The sequence below is a fragment of the Equus przewalskii genome, chromosome 4 (genome assembly GCF_037783145.1).
Source record: "Equus przewalskii isolate Varuska chromosome 4, EquPr2, whole genome shotgun sequence".
NCBI lineage: Eukaryota > Metazoa > Chordata > Mammalia > Perissodactyla > Equidae > Equus > Equus przewalskii.
The window spans coordinates 77,554,495-77,577,524 of record NC_091834.1 but is presented as its reverse complement, the minus strand read 5'-3'; the positions used below and the strand labels follow the sequence as shown (position 1 = coordinate 77,577,524).

At 35.4% G+C, this 23,030-nt stretch overlaps 1 protein-coding gene across 7 annotated transcripts in view; it reads right to left on the bottom strand.

Moving 5' to 3' along the window:
• CPED1 (cadherin like and PC-esterase domain containing 1) overlaps positions 1-23,030 on the bottom strand; it is a 272,369-nt gene that overhangs the window by 134,181 nt on the left and 115,158 nt on the right. For 5 of the 7 annotated variants that reach the window (XM_070616405.1, XM_070616407.1, XM_070616404.1 and 2 more), the window contains exons 8-14: positions 15,893-16,035; positions 14,598-14,670; positions 13,248-13,415; positions 11,902-12,006; positions 10,204-10,373; positions 6,166-6,236; positions 4,627-4,677 (exon numbers count right to left, since the gene is read on the bottom strand). In XM_070616405.1, coding sequence (XP_070472506.1) covers positions 4,627-4,677; positions 6,166-6,236; positions 10,204-10,373; positions 11,902-12,006; positions 13,248-13,415; positions 14,598-14,670; positions 15,893-16,035 — 781 coding nt within the window. The remainder of the gene's footprint in view (positions 1-4,626; positions 4,678-6,165; positions 6,237-10,203; positions 10,374-11,901; positions 12,007-13,247; positions 13,416-14,597; positions 14,671-15,892; positions 16,036-23,030) is intronic. The other 2 variants (XM_070616409.1, XM_070616408.1) reach the window with 1 other exon arrangement.

Genomic DNA, 23,030 nt, shown 5'->3' with positions numbered 1-23,030 from the left:
TGGGGGTGATGACTCTGTGGAGTGGTGACAGAAGGGTACCAGCAGGGAATAAGGAAAATTTCTTAATGGAAAGTGTCATTAAACTGCCATTGGATTGACATAGTGCTTACAGGGAGTAGGGTGAAGTGAGGAATTTGAAATCCAATAAAACACCAGACATTCAGATACAAAAGCATCAACAGAGTACCCAAAGACACTTCCCTACCCTGGCCACCTCAAACTAAGAAAATATCTTAAAGTATAAGAAGGAAAGAAAATATCTTAAAGTATAAGAAGGAAATGCTATAATCTGTTTAATCCTGTTACAGAACCCAGCAGATTGCTTCATACCATTGATTCTAAGTCATTTTTAAAAGGAGTTTCTATTTGGCAGCCCAATTTTTACAAGAGTAACTTGGTGAGAAAAAAAGAAAAATACATTTATAGGCACATATACCAGCCACTGCTAAATTATATTGTGTTCCTATCTGGAATAAATAAATTACTCAAAAGAAGCTTAGCTAATGCTTTTCAAAGAAATATTAACAAGTATTTTGTTCCATAAATACTTTTCAATGGTCAACAAAACTCCAGTAAAGATAAACATAGGAAATTCTATAGGAAGTGATAAAGTAAAAGTATCCTTCTATTGCCTTTAAATAAAAGTGATGTCTAACAACATAGCAACAAAAAAGATGACACCAAATTCACTGCAGGAGGTCATACAACTGAACTTAAAGAACGTAGATTATCCTATTAACTGTTGTCTCTTCCTCTGTTTTTACACAGTGATGACAATGATTTGATGATTTGGCTTCAATTCTTTAACAGTCTCTCATCATCTCTAGGATCCAGTCCAAGTTCCTAATAAAGCAGACAGGCATTTCACCATGTCTTCCTTGCCTTCCTCTCTGGTCACATTTCCCATTACATCCTGAACTTTGTGGTTCAACAATGCCAAAATTTTTATATTTCTTTGACAGACATGGAGATGCACCACCAAATCCATGGCAATGGATACTATCAACCTTACGGATGTTCTATTCTAGTTCTGAGAACCAGGTCTCAGGATAACTCCCATCATGCACTAAAATGATGAAAATGAAAAAAACCTCTGTATTTCTGACCCATATTCTACGGTTTTCTCAGCTGATGGAAGAAAAAACTACTCAGGTACAAATTAGGAACAATAACACAGGGGAGATATTGTAATTTCACTGTAGGGAAAAGTCTTAATGAAAAAAATAAACTAGTCAATTCGGTCGAATAACTCAGTGAATTGGGTAAACTACCCTCTTGATTGATTTTCCTTGTTACCAAAGATTTTATCTGTCTGACAGATGTAGGTAGACTGCCTCTATAATCCTGATGATCATACCAGCTTCTGAAATTTTTCATAATAAAAGGGAAAGTTTGAAAGAATGAGGGCAAGACTGTGTTATCAGATTTCATCCTGAAAAGGACCACAGTGTTTCATTCAAATTCAACCATTTATTAATAATGCATTCATTTTTTTCATGAAAGATTTTTTCTGGCATAGTCTATGTTCAAGGCACCGAGATAAGCACAGTAAAAACAGGCTAGTGTTGGCTGTGAGATCTGATTCAAGTGGAGACTGAACGCAACACTATACTTCAAACAAGCTGGAGTTCAAGGATCTGGAATGTGCTTTCAAGAGGACCATTTCCTAAGCAGAAAGGGAATACAAATACTCACACTACACTTTTATGCTCAGAACCAGTGAACTGAAAAAACAAAATTGACGAATTCTTTTTTCAAAATAATAATCCTAAAAGATGTACTCTAACTTAGGATATATTTTTATAAAGTAGTCCCTGAGAGTTAATTTCCCTGTAGGTTACACTTTCACTGAGAGAAAGTTTTCAATGGGGCTCGCCCATTACAAGAATAAAACTCAGCTCTACGTGAAACAAAACGTGTGATCACTGTCTTAAGCACGATTTTAGCAAGTGTTTATTTTTGGTTTCCTCAGAAACTGCCCGTCCCTCGCTTGAGTGCTGCATCCTAGACCCCTGCTTAGAAGCTGATTTAGTCCTGATGTCATCTTCAACTGAATCATCCATGTTGCTGACTACAAACACCTGGTATTTCCTTGACATCTGTTTCAACCTGGTCCCAACTTGTCTCAGGCCAGCTTACCTTAGATCTACAGAGAACCCAGCGTGAGGTGCGGTGGTAGCAGGCGGCTTAACCTATTTGGCAAGTATACACGGGAAAGCCGTTTGAAGTTTTGGTGGCTTTTAATGGATTTCTTTTAACCGCAGAATTTTATTGCTCTCTCGAGGGATAATCATAACTCATATTAAACACGAGAACAGCCTAGACGCTGAAAGATAATCCCACCTGTTCTGAGGCATCATCAAGTTATGTTTTGAATCTTATATCATGCTCATAAAAGTGAGAAGATTAACTGTGAAGACCTAGGTAAGATTAGTTTTTATCAACATAAAAATACGAACAATGTTGAAAAGCTTATCTACCATGTTCGCATCCTCTGCACCATGCTACCTGGGTCCTAAAAAAAATGAGATCATCCTGCTTCATTTTATAAATGAGAAAATAGGAGACCAAAGAGGTGAAGTGGCTTTTCTGGTGCTACATCTAATCCAGAGCCTGACACACGGGCTCTCAACACATGTTCATCCTAATCTTGTCCTAGTTTTCTCCCTAGTCCTATGCCCACTGCACATTAGGTACCAGTCTCCCAAGAGAACTGAGTAGCATGTATTTTTCTAGGAGTGGGAGATTGGATGGCAATTGCAGGGAGGGAATGGCATAAGTAATATCTGTTGTCTTTTCCTGATTAGCAATACTTTATTTAAAATGCTGTTTTTCTGGGCCTGGCCCAGTGCTGTAGTGGTTGAGTTCACGCACTCCGCTTCAGTAGCCTGGGGTTCAGTGGCTTAGACCTGGGCACAGACCTACACACCACGCATCAAGCTAGGCTGTGGCCAAGTCCCACATACAAAATAGAGGAAGACTGGCACGGATGTTAGCTCAGGGACAATCTTCCTCACGAAAAAAACAAAAACAAAAACAAAGAAGAAGCACATAAAATGCTATCTTTCTTTAATTGGATGTATTTGTTGATTCTATTAAACCACACTATTTGTAACCTCTCAGCTCACCCTGATTTTAATGATAGTGTTAAAACATAACAAATGAATTAAATTGCATTTTAGAAGATACAAATTAGATTTTATTAAATTAGAAGATTTTTATTTACAAAAGTTAGACCTCAGTCCATAAATTTTATTTTTTTCAGTTTTAATGTTTTACCAGAATAGATTTTTTTATTTGTGAAAGCTAAATTTTCTAAGTGTATAGTTTGGCACCAATTATATATATATATTTTGAAAGGTACACTGTGTCAAAAAACAGATCTGCTAGGTAGAACTCTTATTTGTCTATCACATAATTATAGGGTATTAAAATAATTTATGAACTTTGGACAAAGAAGACCCAGCTCTGTGATCCAGCTCAGGCATTTAATATCCCTGGGATCTTGGAAGTCAGTTCTTTCTCCAGAAAAATTAATTTGCAAGACCACTGGAGTAATATAAGTGAAGAAAATTATTTTAAATTTTAAAAACTATATAATGCTTGGGGCTGGCCCCGTGGCCGAGTGGTTAAGCTCGTGCGCTCCGCTGCAAGCAGCCCGGTGTTTCGTCAGTTCGAATCCTGGGTGCGGACATGGCACTACTCATCAAGCCACGCTGAGGCAGCGTCCCACATACCACAACTAGAAGGACCCACAATGAAGAATATACAACTATGTACCGAGGGGCTTTGGGGAGAAAAAGGAAAAAAAATAAATCTTTAAAAAAAAGAAAAAACTATATAATGCTTGAAAAGTATTACTATAAAATATATGTATTTTTTCTTTTTTTTTTTGAGGAAGATCAGCCCTGAGCTAACTACTGCCAATTCTCCTCTTTTTGCTGAGGAAGACTGGCCCTGAGCTAACATCCATGCCCATCTTCCTCTACTTTATACGTGGGACGCCTACCACAGCATGGCTTTTGCCAAGCGGTGCCATGTCTGTACCCTGGATGCAAACCTGTGGACCCCGGGCCATCGAGAAGCGGAAGGTGCAAACTTAACCGCTGCACCACCGGGCCAGCCCCTATGTATTCTTTTCTTGATTATACCTTGGTAAAAAAAATTCATGAATTTTAAGAAAATAAATTGAAAATCAGCTTAAAAACTCTCAATTGTTATAAAGAAAATTCAGCTCAAGTACTATCGATTATATCAACAATCTGGCCGAGAAGGAATCCCTGTGGGGTGGCGAGAGCCATAAAATCAACGCATAAAGCAGATGGATCAAGCTTTTCCACTTGAGCAGTCTCCAGCAGCCTTAGGACGCCTCAAAATGAGTTTGGAAGTCACTGTCCTTAAACAAACATACACACAGACATAACATTTCATGTTCAAAAGTAGAAAATTAAAACTGTTCTTCTTATGCAAAAGTGACAGATATCAACTCATTCAGAAATCTCATAACTTCTGAAAATACGTTAGCAGTCTACAGATACCCAAATATGATAAAACGATGATTTTATTCAAAGCAGGGCTATGCCCAACTGTTGATTAGGCTGCTGAAACACTTTAATTGGAACTTACCATTATTGCAGTGTAATTCTTTGGTTTCATTCATAATTTGTGGAACCGCAGCTAAAAAAAGAAATGTAAGTTTAAAATGGAAGCTATTAATTAAAATAAAAAGAATACATATTCAGTAATTCCAAACAGCATAATTTAATAAAACACATATTTTATTGCTTAATTTTTACTACATTAGAAAGTACTTTTAACTTAAACTGAAAGCCACAGTAAAACAAAAGAAGTTATTTGGTTTGAATCTCAGAAGAATGATTATTTCAAATAGGAAAATATTAAGGGAGAAAAATAAATGGTCTAAATGCCATCCATTGCCTGAAGGTGATCTATCGAGATTCCTTCTAGTTCTACAATCTTATGACTATAATTTGCCAAATTATTAGAATTACAGAAATTCCATCCAATTGGTTCCACTGATATTTACTCTAAATTTCTGAATTCAACCAAACATCTATCTAAAACATTTCTTAATAAATATCAAAGGAACAAAAATCGATGAATGAAAAAAAAAAACACTCTTAAATCACTCATTTAAAGAGAAAAAAAAGCAGAAGAGAGAAAGACAATCAGAATAGTACTTTATCGTCAGTTCCTCACTGGGCCTACTGATTCATTCTGTTGAATCTGTGGTTCTCAAACTTTAGTATGCCTCAGAATCATCTGAAGGGCTTGGTAAAATACAGAATGCTGGGCCTCATACCCACAGATTCTGATAAAGTAGATCTGAATTTTCCAAGTTTCTCAGGTGATGCTAATGTTGCTGGTCTAGGGGCCACACACTGAGAACCACTGTCCTGGATTCAATCAGGATTTGTAATAGGAAAACTTTGATTATTGTTAAATTGTAGACACATGGTACTTCTTTTCATTTTTTTCTTCTTAAAATTAGAAACATTTTCTTTCCATATGACAAAAAGCTCAGATATTCTTTAGAAGGAAAAAATTAGAAAATAGAGATAAGCCTAAGTAAGAAAACAGAAATCACCATTAATTTTCCTTGAGGTCCATGCTGTTTGTAGCCACTTGCTTCATTTAACAATACATCATAAACATCTTCCATGTCATAAACACCCTTCTACAATAGTAGGATGGCTTTATAGTATTCTATTGGATGACAACAGCTTAATTTTTTTATCCAATCCACCATTATAGCAAAAGAGGTAGTTTCTAATTTTTTGCATGTATTAATAATTTATGTAATAAAATTTTGTGTACATTCTTCTTTCCCTAAAATGAATATCTAGAAGTAAAATTTCTGGTATGTACGAATAACTTTTAAAGCTTCTCTTATATGTTGTTAAATGGCCCCTCAAGAAAAGTTGCTCTAATTTGTATCCATCAGCGGCATGAGAATACTTATTTCCCTACACTCTTCCCAATTCTGTTACTTTTAAGGGGAAAAATCTTTCCAAATTTGAGGGAAAATAGAATTTCCTAGTTTTTCATTTTTGATTGCTAATGAAGCTAAACATTTTTTTGTCTGTTTTTTGGACACGCAATATTTATTTTCATGTTGAAATAAGTGGGACTCTATCCTTTTACCTTTTTTATTTTCTGTTGCATCAAATGGCACCTGTGGTTTTTCAACGTTCTCATCCTGTGAGAAAGAATTCCTGCAAATGCAATGCCAAACAGCTCTGGATCAATGAAGTGAACAAAACTCATGGAAATCACATCTAACACACTATCCTTTCCTCTGTGTGGGCACAGTTATTTTGATGAACACAAAGAAACACTTTCTGGATTTTATTCCTCAAAACTGGCAATCTTGCCTCAGTGAGGTGGGTGGAAATCTCATCATCTCTAATCAGCAGAAGCACATTTGAAGAAAACCAGGGCAAGTCACTATTCAGTCCAAAAGTGAGCAATCTCTGATAGCCTGGGTCCAACAGAAGTGATTCAGAACACACATTCCTATTGGAATCACTTGGCTAAAGTTACATGTCTTTCACGTTTAACTTCAAGGTGAAAGTCTTAAAGCAAGAAGCCTTGGAAACTCAGCCACAGACTGAGAAGAACAAACATATAATCTAAGAAATATAAGTGTACTATGCAGAAAATGACCTGTCTTAGCAAGGCTTCTATCCTTAAACTCTGATCAACAGCAGGCAATAGTAAGGATTAGTTATATCTTGGTGTGTTTGCCTCAATTTTCTGTTGTATAACTAAATGGTTGGCCAGATCACCCTGCTAATCCTCAAATTTGGGACCAGAATAATCTAAATTGCAGACAGAAAAATTGCTGGTCCTGATGATAGATAATATTGGGCAGGATGTTGACTTGACTTTCCTGGGTTGTGTTATGAATCTCCAATTCTACCTCAGCAAAATGGAAATAACAATACTGGCCTTACTTCACAGGGATGCGATGAGAATTAAATCAAATGCTCTGTGTTAAGTTACGTTTTATAAATATTTATTGTCCCAGATATTGTGCTGGGCACTGTGGTAGAGAAGAGATGAATAAGGCATATTCAATTCATTCAAAATATAAACATCAGATAGGAAATTAAGAAGAGTCAAGGAATTAAAAATATTGCTAGTGTTGGAAGGTGTGATAACTTTATTGCAGTATTATTTTTTAAAGTCCTCCTTTTCTTTGATATATACAATGAAGTAATTAGGAGTGAAAAAAAATGATGTTTAGCCTTACTTTAAAATACTTCCTTTTTTTTTTAAAGAAAAAATACTTCCCTCCTCCCAAAGAATGAAAAAACAGATAAAGCAACCATGGGTGAGACACGTTTAGTTGAAGTTTCACTAGGTGTCATGCCAAATTAAAAAAAAAACAGTCTCTGAATTCATATGAAGCTAAACCTCTAAGCGAAACATAAAATACCCAACCCTGAAATGTACATAAACTGAATTTTGGAAACGTTACTCTATTAATGGCATGAGATGCTTTGTATGTTAATGCATCCTGCAGTGATTTCTTGTGCAATTTTGTTAAATTATTCGTTTTGAAAATGTGGAACAGCACGTGGTTAGAGTGAAGCACATTTGCAACTTTATATCTAGTCAAGTGAAAACTAGAAGCTGGGTCACAAACATTGATTTTAAGGTTTTCATTCTGTTCAGCATTACACTAACTCTTCTGGGACCTCTGGATTCTGAACCTCAGGGCACCGACATAATTGTCACCTCTCCTAACTGTTGCTTTTCTGACTTTCTCTCTCTTCATGTTGTTGCTATAATCAGATAATCTTTATTTAAAAGGAAGGATGGAGTCATTAAACCCCAGAGATGGTAGAGGTATGTAAAAATTGGCTTTTTCTGTAGAAAAACCTGGAGGCGACCATGTGAAGGTAACGGCAATGAAGAGTGACTACATTTGACCTGCTCGTCTGCATGATGTACTAGAATAAAGCAGTGGACCATGGACGAGAAGGCCAGGGTCCTAGTCTCACCTCTATTTCTATTAGCTGTGTGGCTTGAGCAAATGACCCATTTTCTCAGCACGTCAGTTTCCTCATCTGGAAAAAGCGTAATATGCATCCTCCTTATAACACAGCATGGATGATAATTAAACACATATATGCTCATAGGTAAATCTGAAGATAATTAGAATTGAGTACTCTTTCTTGAAATGTTCTAAGAGTATTTTACCTAATTGTTTCTTGATAAAGATCTAAAGTTTACTTGTCTCAGGGTTAACTTATATAAATCTTTCAAACTCATCTTGCTTTTCCTATAAAAGAAAGAAAAATATTTCCCCCACTGTAGATCCTAAAGTCATCTTTGAGTGGTGTAGAAACACAAAAAGGTAAGGATACTAATATCCACTACCTCCTCGCACGGCAGCGTACCAGACACCACGCAGTACATGGAGGTTATCTTCTGTAATTCTTCTGAAATAATACATGGTCGGGAGTATGATCTATATTTTATAGATGTGGAAACTGAGTCTCAGAGAGGTCAAAACTTTACCTGCTGTAATTAATCAACTCTGAAGTTGGATTTTTGAATCCAAGTCTGTCTGATTTGAAAAAGTCCTGACCCTTTCTAACTATACTCAACACTGACTACCAGTAAATTCCCTCACTGGGAGGGAATCACTTAGAGTCAGGTTTCAACTCAATATTCTGGGTTTAAGCTAATTCAGTAACTTAATCTTACAACATACATGGAGCTTAAGAAAAACACGTTGGGGAGCAAATTTTCCAAAGCTTGCCTATCTCAAGGGAATTTAGTCAAAGTTAGAAGCAGTACTTAAAAAGCCTCCTTGGGGGCTGGCCTGGTAGTGGTGCAGTGGTTAAGTCTGTGTGCTCTGCTTTGGTGGCCAGGGGTGGCAGGTTAGGATCCTGGGCGCAGACCTACACACAGCTCATCAAGTCATGCTGAGGCAGCAACCCATGTACAAAAAATAGAGGAAGATTGCCACAGATGTTAGCTCAGGGCCAATCTTCCTCACCAAAAAAAAGAAAATTCTCCTTGGTTAATCGAGTCTTTTCTTCCTCTATTGATAATGATGAATGAGAAAGTCTTGGATTATTTGAGTGAGAGCAAACAACAAACAAAGGGGCATTGAGCTATATTATTTAAAACCTAACTTTCAAACAAACAAAACATTCTGTCAGGCCTTCCTAATTCTGAGCATTGAGGGAATAAGTCCAACTTCATAAAGTTGTGGCAATGAAAGTGAGTTCTGACTCTGAGAGTTGTCCTAAGAATTCTTCAAATACGTGATTATTTGCATTTTTGAATTATACAAAAAAATTTCTTTCAAAACAGTTCTCATTATATCCTGTGGCAGAAGGAAATGAAGTACAAGTCAGTAGAATGGGGGCCATCCTGAGGGTGAATGCAAGAGACATCAATGATCATGGCACGGCCATTTAGTCTTTCATCTCCCTGGGAGGTTTAGGTTTACTTCTGTTTTCCTGGCAGTAGAAAAGTCAAATATTCCCTTAATTCCATCATATAAAAACGAAGCAGACAAAACTTGAGGCGCTGCGCCCTTTCACCAACTACGGGAAGTGTTAATATGCTCTCTGGCCCATGCTAACCCTTAGTCCCTCATTACTCCTTCTCATTAGAATAGAAGTGGAAATGGGAGGCCAAGGACCTTTTCTCCAGCCAAACATTTCCCTCTGAGGTCCTACCTTCTTAACAACAAAAAAAGCTCTAATATCGTGGCAGAGACAGAACATATTTATAAATTTGGATGGATTTTTCCCAAATAAAGTCACACCTCAAAAACTAAATAAATACTCAGACCATCTGGGCTCCACTCTGACTGATGGTTCAGAAAACAAATCGGACCCAATTCTTTCTGTCTGATGCTCCTGTAATTCAAGGATATATATCATAGAATGAAACTAGATTGAAGCTTTTAATTTTAAACATTACTTTTTGGTAAAGTCCTGCTGGTTTGAAAAACTGTTGGACATATTTTTGTTAGTGTTTGAAGACCACTAGAATCATTATGGTTTCAATGCTTTAAAGAAGCTTATTTTCCAGAGCATGAATTTTTGGACACACTTCTTTTTGTTGCTTTCTTTAATGTAGGCAAAGCCTTTTGAAATCAATCTTTAGACTAGATTTTTTGGATTGCACAATTCAAATTTGTGGCTGTCTTACCATTCCAGTGGATGTAGCTGTGCTTTTTTATTCAGGAGCTGAAATTGTTCAAATACATTTAAAAGAGACCAGTACTGGGTCAGGATTGAATCAGGTTTTCCCATAGGATTTGCCATATCATAAAATTCACGCATCAAAGATTGAATCCCAGGAGTAGTGGATGGGAAGAGCTGAGAAGGAATATTCAAAACAGATTATCAGAAGAAGTTATGGAAAATAAATAAAAGCGCAGTGTTACTAGAAAAGCCTTTATATTTATTCAGATATTTGAAAAATCAGATATTTATTAAAAATCTAATGGTCAGTACCATAATTTAATTTTCTGTACAGTTGTCAAGGTAAATGCCACTTTTTTAAAGTATGGAACTAATTTTGTTGATGATCATACTTCCAAGTGGGGTGAATGGAAGCGAATTTCTCCTTCCTATAGGTACCAGAAAACAACTGAATAATGGAGTGAGTCAGGCAGCAGAAAGAATGAGGAGAGATTCTCTTGAGTTACAAGTGAATTATGTCAGGGTGGGAAATATTACTCCTACCCAAACAAAAAAACTATGGCTCTCCGCTTTCTACTCTTGAGAGTTAGGAATTTTGGGTTTGCCCTTTCTCTGGCAAAATAATTCTTCAATTCTTCTTCATATTGTGGTGAGAGATGTTCTCTACATTCACAATATCTTCAATTATCAATTCTGAATGGTGAGGCCAGCTCTCTTTGATTATCTTTGTATAGTATTGAACCAAACTGTCACGAATATAATATTTACTATATTTAAATTAATTAAAATGATAATCTACTAATTAAATTATCTTTGGGGCAATAAGTTTACTTTGAACCCTCCAAAATATGGGGCAAAATTCTAAAAATGAGTGTTGAACATTTATTAATTAGTAAATCGGTTACAACTCATACAAGTAGCATACGAATACACAGACTTTTTAAAAGTAAAAAATAACTGTCTAATCCAAACAGATTAATAACAAATTATCAGTGGATTTTTTAAAATGCTATTTTAAAGAGATGTTTTGTATAAACAAATCTTACGTGGAAAAATACAAATCCATTATAGCTTATCTATATAAGTAGCAGAAATAGAAAAAAGCAAGTACTGAGCATGCACATATATGTAATAAATTGTCCTTTGATACTGACTATAGATTAACAGAATCCACAAAAAATACACAGAAAAGAAAACAAATGCCTTTTATTTTTTTAGGCTGAAACCAGTAAAAAGTTGTAATTATTTACATTTTCTTTCTTTGAAGTTTGCTGTAGAATTACAACAAATTAAGACATATAGTTTTCTAAAATGTTGTTATATTCAACAATATTTGATTTTACACAAACAAAAAGGGCATAAAAAAGCAGAAGGAAATTTTGGTTACATTGTCCCAAAGCTAAAAGCAAAACTTCTTTAGAAAAAGTGGACATTTTTCTCCCTTAAGAACTGTGAAATCCTGCCAGCTATCCTAATCGCATATTCTTTTACCTTTAATAAGTCACACAATATTTTCACTCAAAGTAAAGAATATGGATTCTGCTCATCTTAATGCTTAGATCTCTGAAAAGAGGGGAGAAGCTTAAGATTTCTATTTCTTAAAGAAATATTGTCACCTAGTTTGAGTCAAAATTAAGTAGTTTATGGCTGATCTACTATAATCTCAGTAATCAAGAGGGATCAAATATCACTTTTATTTTACCAGTTGGAATTGTCCCAAACTCCCAAGTTCCTTTATGAAAGTCATAATTGAGTTAATCTCCTCTAAAGACAGGCATTGATTTAGTTCCTTTTGATAGTTTTCACCCTATAATAGGGGGGAAAAAAACCAGCTCTTAGGCAGTTCCTGCAAAGTCAAACCATGCTTAGCCCAACTGCCTCCCACTTCATAAACCAACGAAATTTTGAACTCTATAAGTAAACAACCGAGCTAATGAATGCTAAATAACACATAGTAACTTCAACTTGTCACAACAGTGAATATAAGAGAACTTCATATTTGACAAAGAGGACCTGAAGGAAAAGCTCACTAGTGCTTTGGAAGCAAGGCTGGGCAGATGAGTCCAGGAGGGCAGAATGCGTGCGACAGTCTGGGAATGCAAGAATCTCCTTTAGCCTTCAGGGTACTAGAGATCAGAGCAGCACATTTACACATGTGTCTCATATATGAGACATTACCATGTTGGCCATAGATTCTAGTAAACAGACACTCCCTCCTTATCACATTCATTTTTTCTAATGGATCCCTGAGAGCAGAAGGTACACATATTACCTATTCTTTCTGGGTCAAGTGGTTCTAATGGTTTTAATGACAACTCAACTCACTAAAGAAGGAAAACAGGAATTATGGGGGAAAAAATCAATAAAATCATAAGGACACAACAGTCCAGAGGTCTATGTTATATCTGTTACAAACATCTCTCTGTAGGGCATTGATGTTTGTGAAACCTTTCATGTTCTGCTCTTACAAATTTGTCGAATATAGTTTTTAAAACAGAAAGATATATAAAGAATAATACTGTACTTAGTAATCGGTACAGATTTTTTGAGGCATCAAGAAAACTTGTACTAACATGCCATAAAAATTAACCAATGCCACTCTGAAGCACTACATCCTAATCACCAGCACCGAACCAACGACAGTAACCAGATGTGAATATTTGTATTCTAAGTCCAGGCCCTTGACATCAATCTAGAGCTCTCATTGTTACTCTAGCCTGCCTCTAAAAAGTTCTAGGATCCCATTTAAAGTATTCAATAACATGTCAAATGTATTACTCAGAATAGCCACAAACGTTCTTTTGGGATTAGGAACTGCCTTACTTCATTTTCAACCCACAATTTCATCATAAGCAGTCACTCCCATACCTAGTTGACATAAAAACAACATTGGTCCTCAGGTCAGAAAAATATTAAAAGGTTTAATATAGCTGATCCAAAATAATTTCAAATGAATTATCAAGTTGCTTAACTGCACAATAAAGAAAATGGCCCTATGTAAACAAATGACTTGAAAAAATATTTATCAATACAAAACTATGCACTTACCTTAAATACACCTGATTTATAAAGTCTCTGAAATATCTCAGAAAATATGGAAAGTGAAGATTCGTTAGAGAAGAGAAAATTGAAAGTGTCTTTTAAAAGGAATTCTTCTGAATTTTGGTCCTCAAAATCCATATTATCATCATCTTGAAAATTTAAATGCTCGTGCACCTGTGACAGAGTGAAAACACAGCAAATATTTTTCTTTGACCTGTTTTGAATGCAGTGGAATCACTTGTAAGACAGGACACATTTCCTGTTGGATTGTAGATCAGACCTGACATCTAGTGGTCTTTTTGGAGGTCAACAGGTTTATAAAACATAAGTAATGTTCTTTTGAAAGATACAGTTCTTTACAAGAAAATTAACTAATGGATTATAAAGTCACATTAGTTTATCTTGAAACTATTGTTAAAAAATCTGAGTTCATGGAAGATAATATGTAACATTTCTGAACAATAAATTTTAAAGAGCACAGCACAAACTATTAAATGTGTGTAAAATAATGAATAAATGACCATTAAAAGATGTAGATTCCTAGTTTCAAAATTTTCTGGATACCGTTGGGCTATTCAACTAAATGTCTGAGCCACATACAATGTAATCATTCTCCTTGTATAATTGTTTGAAAACCAGTCAATGCAATATGAAGTTGAATTCTGGTTGTACATAATTTTATTTTATTCCTCTTCCCACCCATATCCCAAGATCCAGCTTTTAATAAACTAATTAAATCAATTGTTTTTTCATCTTTTTGACACTAAGGGCTATTTTAGATGAAAAATATGTTGGGGGAGATGATGTGAATGAGTTAATTTGATTTGAGATGAGGTAAAAGAATCAGAGTGTAAAAAGAACACTTCAATTTACACAAACTGATACTAGAAAAAATCATATATTTCAGAAATTCCTATGGCTTTTAAAATTAAAATAGAGGGCAATTTTAAACTAAATATCTCTATGTAAAGAATAAAAGAGTTACCTTTTTTTATAAAGTCATGTAAATAAGTTGTGTAGTCTGCTGTTTTCTATGATCCAAATTTCTGCTTTTCTGCATTGATACATACTTAGTTTTATGCCACGTTTATTTCAGTAACAGTGGTTGAATCATAGAAAAATCTATGCTTGTTCTATAGGGATATATAAATGGGGATTGGAGCTCAAATCATAGATTTTCCACATAGTAGTTAATTCTCTGAGCCACCATAAATATAAGCCCTGTAGTGACTTAGATGCAAGTTGCTATTTATTTATTGATTACTACGAATGAAAACAACACACACACACACACACACACACACACAGATCTGTCAGCAAAAGTGGAAACTCACGTGAGGGCTTTGACATACTCACTTGGAGCACTACAGGGTACCTGAAATTGCCGTAACCGATGTCAAAAGTTAAAAGTTGAAAACATAACCGGCATCTGAAATAAAAACACAAGATAACATAAAAATATATTCTATTTGCTACATCTATTCTACTATTTGGTATCATATTATTCATAATTACTATGGTTAAATTTCAAGGTTTGTACTAATTAAAAAGAGCAGTGGATTGGGTAATCTAAAATTCCATATAATTATGTTTGGATTTAGAGTCTGTTTTGTTCCTTATGAAAAAGACAAATATACCTAAAGTATTCATAACACATTAAGCTAAACAATGAAGTTACTCCAGGAAAACATAAATATGGAGGAGACTCTGCTATCCTACAAGCTGGCATTCTTCTTTAAATATAAAGCAAGATAATGCTTGAGTCACCTCCCCTTTTTTTTGACATACTAGATTTAACATTTCTCTAAAAAAAAGGCATTAAATTGTATTTAAGTAAACCATATAGGGAGATAAGAATTACTGAATTTTGCTGATAAACGTGTATAAGTAAAAATACACCTAGTCAATGCAAAGTCTATACGATAGAAACAGCTGAGCTTGAAAGGGAGATGCAATTAAAAAATTAAATAACTGCGCTTCATTTTTTGTTACCACTACTTAGATACTAGCAAGTTGGTAACATACTCTGAAGTTTCAGGATCTATAAATTAGGAAATATGTTTAGATGTTCAGATTTGTATTTTGTTGTTGTTATTGCCATCTAGTCGATTCCAAATCCTTGTGACCAGTCAATTCCGATTCCTAGCAACACTGTGTACAGCAAAGTGGAATGCTGCTTGATCCTTCTGTGCCATCCTCTCACCTTTTGCTGCTGTATCAGACAAGGCTCTCCTGCTATGCGTAGGATTTTCAGGGCCAGTTTTTTCCAAAGTGGGTGGGAAGGTCCTTCTTCCTAGTCTGTCTTAGTCTAGAAGCTCTGCTTCTATGAAACCTATGGGTAACCCTTCTGGTATTTGAAATCCTGGTCGCATGGCTTTCAGCATCATGGCAACACACAGCCACCAGCCTGTGACAACCGGCAGACAGGTGGTGTGGTTCCTTGACTGGAAAAAGAACCTGGGCCGCGGTGGGGAGAGCACCAAATCTTAACCACTAGACCGCCAGGGCTGGCTTCATATTTGTATACTGACGTAAAATTTTCCAAGTAGCACTTACTTGTAATAATTAGGATATATTTTCACTAACAATCAATTTTTAGATGGTAGATTTTTTTCTTCTTTTTCTTTTTTTACATTGAAATTTGTTTTTACCTATTGAAGGCCTTTGGTCCCGGAGTAGATGGTTCACTGAATACCTTAGCTGCTAACAGGAGCTTGCTAATTGCTTCCTTCATCTTCTCAAAAGCCTGAAGAGGTGAGCTGGCTCTCAGGAATGTCTCAAAGAATGTCTGCAGCTGTGAACAAAGCAAAGGATTCATTTGTTGAAACAACAATCTCAATTTGTCTATCATTTCCAAGGAAACCAGTTAGAAGGACTCCTTTTAGGTTATCTTTTTTGTCACACTAAGACAAAACTCCTTAAATAGAAAAGTTGGACAATCTAAGACATACATATTGTATAAATTATATCTGCATGTATATAATATACTAAAAGTATATTATATAATGAATATATATTATAAATAATATATAATATGTACATACATTTAAAATATTTTATAACCCTTTACTTGAATATGGGGTGCCACTACATCTTATAATTTCAATCACTTTAGACATGCTTACTCCATTTTTTTCTCATTTCATGGCATCTAACATGGAAAGTGAAGTGGCACTGTAACAGGGCTTGTGATCAGAACGCTCAAGTTTAATTCGTGACCCTACTAACTAGGTGAACTGGGACTCAGAACTCACTTCTGTGAGTTTCTGTGTACTTCTCTTTAAAGTGGGTTAACGTCTTCCAACAAGAGAGTTGTGAAGATAAGTTAGAAGAAAATGTATTTGAAAGCCACTGTAAAGAATAAAATTCAAATTTAAGCTTTTCATTATTATCAATTTTCTGCATACACTGGAACAAAAATAACTAAATTCAAGTTGCTTCATCATGGTATTTTGCTATGGGAGATCTAAGAGCCAATGAGAGAATCTAAGAGAATCTCAGTATCCTCCTGACATTTTCATTTCAGTTGCACGTGGAGAGGATGGGGCAGTATTACGAAAGGGTAAACAATGCTCAGATTTATGTCTTCTTAGGAACCCTGTAGGTGGTATCACAAATAGCTATTTTTATTTGCTTAAATACTAAAACAATCACAACAACAAAACCACTTCTTGAGGATGCTTAACAACAAAGCTCAAGTCAAAATTTTTAAAAAGTATAAAACAAATCTCATATTGATTCATAGACTCTCTCTCGATAAACATACTCTTTCAAAGATGAAGAACAAAAAATATTTTTTGAAGAAACATGCAGCAGGTACTCTATTAATGTTTTTGGAAGAATAGACCAAATTTATCTAAACTGCATAAGACTGCAAAAAGAAAAACTTTTTGTTGGTATGATAATGAAGGACAGATACTGGCACAAATCACCTGGGGGAAATGGTAAATGTATCTTTAAAGTACACAAGCAAAATTCCCCCAAGAGAAACAAATACTGACTTCAGAAACTTTTAACAGCTGGAAAACAGAAACCTAATGAGATGTACGCTTTAAGACCCTATGAACACATCATTAGCATTTGGCAATTGGAGATGTTTTTCCATTGCTAAGGACTAAGGAAAATGAATGTAATAACTGTATGATCAAAAGAAAACAAATTAATGCTAACACTAAAAATGTTAACACCCTTGAGTCAAAATAGAGTAACATTATGTTTTCCCAAATAAAAGTAACTCATCATATTTCACTCAGTTCACCATATCATGTACAAAGGATTATTGATGATATTACTGCATTTTCCCACTTTAATGTTCCCTGAAGACCACAGAGGTCAAGGTTAATAATTTAAGAAAGTTGGAAGTGTTTGTGTAGCATATAAGATATGTAAGAGTGATTATCAGAGTATATTCTCCATGGTGAAAAATAATTAGCAAATTAATGCTTTAGGGTTGTATTAATTCTTCTTACTAGGGAAATGATTATTTCTTAATTTCTGACTGTAACAATGAGCAGTGAATATAGGCTGCCAGTATATCAATTCAGTCCCATTCAATTAAATTTTTAGTGAGAATTTTACCATATACAAAGCACTGTGCTGTGGGCTTTTGGGGACAAGGTCCATAGCACACTGGTAACCCTGTAAACTCTAGAATCAAAAAGTCCCAGGCTTTATGCCTGTTACTATTAAATTTAGAGACTTTGTGGGATTAATAACAGCATGTACTTGACAGAGGTACTGCTAGGATTAAAGGAGAGAATGTAGAGAAGGTATGCCACAGCCGGCACACGTCAATACTCAGACATGTTACCTCCTTTTACTAATTAAAGTGAGACAAGTCTATAGCCCTTTCAAGGAGATTTCAGTTAAAGTGGTTGTTGAACCCAGATTCTCATATGCATGATGTGGAAAATCAAAACTTCCCCCGGGAATTCAAACATTTGTGACATAAACCAAGGAAAGACATTTTAAAAATAAATGATAAACTTTTCAGTAAAAATGTTTTAAAGAGAGAGAATAAAGAGGTATGATGGTTGAATGGATCCCTCCAGTGCTGTGCTTCCCAACAGAAGTGAAAGAGCAGAACAGAAGGACCCAAATAACTGGCTTTTCTCTCATTTTCTTAAGAACTCAGGCTGCTAAGGGAAGGACTATCCTTGACCAAGAATCATGAAAGCAGGAGAATCTGAACACAGCTCCATTATGAACAGAAGTGTGACGAGAGGAGAGAGAAATGATGCTCAAAAAGCACCACTCGGGGCTGGCCCCGTGGCCGAGCGGTTAAGTTCGCGCGTTCGGCTGCAGGCGGCCCAGTGTTTCGTTGGTTCGAATCCTGGGCGCGGACATGGCACTGCTCATCAAACCACGCTGAGGCAGCGTCCCACATGCCACAACTAGAAGGACCCGCATCGAAGAATATACAACTATGTACCGGGGGGCTTTGGGGAGAATAAAGGAAAAAATAAAATCTTTAAAAAAAAAAAAAAAAAAAAAGCACGACTCAAAATGGGGTGACTTCTTTTAATTTTGTATTAGTTCTCTTCCCAATTTTTGTCTCTATATGCATTTTCTTCTATCTCATTGCATGTTTTTCGATTTATTTAAGCCCTTCAATTCAAAGAAAATTCTAGATGGGTGTCCTCTTGTATCTAATTTGTTTAGTACAGTGGCAAGGAAACTACATATACCAGAAACGAAAGTAGAATCATACACATGCTTAATAGGTATTTTTTAAAAATCATCAACTTTCAATAAGTTGCCCAGAGAGGGCACAATACTTCTATCAGTGCTTATAACTAATTCACTTAGGCTAAGTAGAAGACTTCTTTGATTATCTGATTGTATTGTCACTTGTTACACTAATTTTATTTCCTTGCTCAAATTACTTGAGTTCTGTGCATCTCAGTGTGCTCAGATGTAGAAAGAGAGACCTGTGCTCGATGATTTCATCAGACAATGTCAAATCTGAAATTATTTGATATTAATTTCATTTAAAGTCATCAGAACCTGAAAAACACATTTTACCCAGGAGCCTTCTTAACTCAAGCGTAAATACCTGAAGAAGCACCTTCACCTTCCTTGATAATCCACAACAATCAAGCCATGAACTCAAATATCAAGGAACTTCTCTCTCTGTAGATCAAGATTTTTAATCAATGTTTTTGAGTTACATAAATATGAGAATATAAGATCCTAAGGAAATCAGTGCCTTGTCAGTGAGGTAAAAGTGAATAAAAGAACATCTTAAAACTCTTAACATGACATGAAACTATTTTAGGAACTATAAATTTTCCTCCTTCATTGTAAAAATGAAATACAAATTCAGCACAAAATAAATGACATAGAAATGACCTTGTAAGATCATGGTTGTTAAACCAGGCAGTTAAAGCATCACCATTTGTTTGCACTTACGTAAAATTCAAGCAATAACCCAGTAAGGTGTTTATAATTTTTACATCTATCCATTCAAGCGCCTCATTGTAATATACATAGATGCATCAAAATTATCAACTAAAAATGGAAGGACAAGAGTAACGGAGGATGTCCTTGAAAATATTTGTTGGAAAACTTCAGTTATGTCTTTGATATTTTAAAATACTTCTGAGGCACCTTATATCCACCTCATTTCCCCATCCCTCTTCTCAAGCCCCTCCCATGCTAAATTCTTGGCTTCAATTAATTAATTCCCTTTATCCTCCCAATAAATCCTTAAATAATAAATCTTTGGGCAAGTTGCTTTCAATGGCAACACGTGTCACTCTGTGTTAAGCTTGCTGACTTTCTTGTCTGCTCTCACCACTAGACTGGCAGATCTTTTAGTGCAGAAGTTACATCATTTTATCTTTGGGTGGCCAGTACCTAACCAAGACTAGTTATTGAGTAAATATTGTTGAATAAATAAACCTAAGTATAACATTACAGAAACCACAGAGTCTTTGATAAGAGAAACAGTTTATTGGAGCTTCTGGATAACAGAATTTTTCTCCATAGGACAACATGTTTATCTCTTGTTTCCATCTCATGAGAGAGGGAGGGTACACATTTTTCTGGTAACTTGTAATAAAACTTTTGAAAAATAGAAGCTTACAGCTGTTCAAGAGGATTTTTGAGATAAGAAAATTTAATCTAAGAGTTAAAACGAAGAATGAAAGATTAACCAGTATTAGAGTTTTTTAAAAAGTCATGTTCTTGACTAACTGAGAAACTATAGCAGAATACTGATATTTCAATATTTTGAATTTTGAGTAGTGTTTAATAACACTGTACCTTACTAAAGTTTAACAGAATTTCTCTCAATATTATTGTATGCGAGAGAAATTTTCATTTCTCAGAATAAGGAAGAATATTGGTATTTAAAATAATTTTGCACCAAGAAGCATATAATAAGATGCTCAATATCACCAATCATTAGGGAAATGCAAATCAAAACCACAATGAGATATCACCTTTCACCCATTAGGATGGCTACTGTCAAAAAAATCCATAAAATATTAAGTGTCGGGAGGGATGTGAAGAAATCAGAATCCTTAGACACTCTTGGTAAGAATGCTAAACGGTGTAGCCACTACACAGAACATTATGGAGGTTCCTCGAGAAGGTGAAAATAGAATTACCATACGACCCAGTAATTCAACTTCTGGTATCTAGGCAAAAGAATTTAAAATATGATCTATAAAAGATATTTGCACCCCAAGTTCATAGCAGCATTAGCCACAATAGCCAAAAGATGGAAGCAATTCAAGTATCCATCGATGAATGAATGGACGAACAAGATGTGGTCTATACACACATTAGAACAGTATTCAGCCTTAGAAAGGAAGAGCTTTCTGACCTATACTACAACATGGATTAACCCTGAGGATATTATGCTAAGTGAAACAATCCAGTCACAAAAGACACTGTATGATTCCACTTACATGAGGTATCTAGAATTCATAGAAACAGAAAACAGAATGGTGGTGCCAGTGGCTGGGGAGAGGGGGAAATGCAAAGTTACTGTTTAATGGATATATAATTTCAGTTTTGCAAAAAGTTCTTGGAATTGATTGCCCAACAATGTAAATATACTTAATACTACTGTACACTTAAAACCGTAACTTAAAATGGTTAAGATGGTAAATTTTGTTTTGTATATATTATTACAGTTTAAAAAATTTTTAAATAATTTTGCAGTTTTCACAGCCTCACTCCAACAACCATATTTAAACACTTGCTAATTCTATATCACCAAAGTCCAAAAGAGCACGTCATTAATGGTTAGCAATTTTGCAAAAGAAACAAAACAAAAAATAACCCCTCCCTTGCTCCACTTCTCAGCTCCTGCAAATAGCAGAAATAATCTCCATCTCTGCTCCATCTCCTCTCAGTCACTGCTGTATCCATAAGCACTCTTTTATCCTTGAGCTTTTTATTCATTTGTTTAGGATGAGAGATATAACGCAGCAAGCTTGAATGCTGATAGGAATGCTCCAGAAGACAAGAGAAATTGATGGAACAGAAAGTCTAGGGGATGACCACCTCAGTTTATAGTCAATGCTCAAAAAGGAAGTATCACATAACAGCACAGACCCAATTTCATCTCTAGATAGAACTAAGGGCACTCAATTAAATATATGAACTCCAAGATTCTACGTTCTTTGATCACATTAAAAGGGGAATAAGCATGCATTTAAATCCACCTATTTTTAACACAGTAGGAATTTAAGGGTTCAGCATCAGTATTAATATTATTTTAAATGTAAGCATGGAGAAAACTGGTTCACATAAATACATAGATGTGGATGGAAAAGTTTCGTTATAGCAACATGACTTAATTCTTTGAATTCCCTCCAAGGTATATGAAAAAAACCACATAGTGATTTATCATGAAATATTTAATTTTGTTAAAAACTGAAAACAATCTGAGTTGTGAAGGATTTATGTAGTGTTTGACACATAATCACTATGGCATCCTTCCCTATCTCTAACCAGCACCATAATTACATTGGTCTTTTTGTTTTGCGGGGTAGTTTTTTTGCAGGATTTTTGCACCCTAGAGCAATCATCACCATAATGTTAGGGAAAGATGAGAGCTACCTCTTTCTTTTGAAGATCAGAAAAGTGTCTACAAAAGAGATGGGAAAAGAAGATTGTCTTGAAACTATCCACATGCCTGTGAGCCCGGTGGAGAGTCTTCATGGATCCCCAGAGGCACACGACATCTGCAGGAGGATCACAGCTCTGGATGTGTCTGGCCCAGAGGAATACATCCACCACACATCAGAGGGCTGGGGCAGGAGATGAAGTGCTAGTGAGCATTCTGGATCCTAGGGAGAAGTCTCCTTTGTGTTTTAAAGAGACATGATTTAGGGGGGGAAAAAAATCACATACTTAAAAATAGAAGAAGAAAAGGACAGAAGATTTGAGAAAGGGAGAAAAGTGACTAAATTACAAACCTAAGTATTGATGTAATTTTTTATTTAGTGCACATGTGGTATTCAAATATAATTCTATGTTGTATTTAATAACAATCACTAACCTTAGCCAAGCTGACACCATGTACCAGACTGTGCATTACTCAAGCACTGTTTTGTTTATATTTATAGCAATGCTATGAGGCTGATGCTCATTATGCCCATTTTATAGATGAAAAAACTGAGGTTGAGAACGCAAAGAACTTGCTTAAGGTTATGCAGCCAGGAGGAACCAATATGGGCGTTGAAGCCAGTCTGCTTGGCTGCAAAGTCCTTGCATTACTTCTGCCGTTGTGGCTTTGATTATAGTAGATTTAGGAATGTGGATGACCCTGAA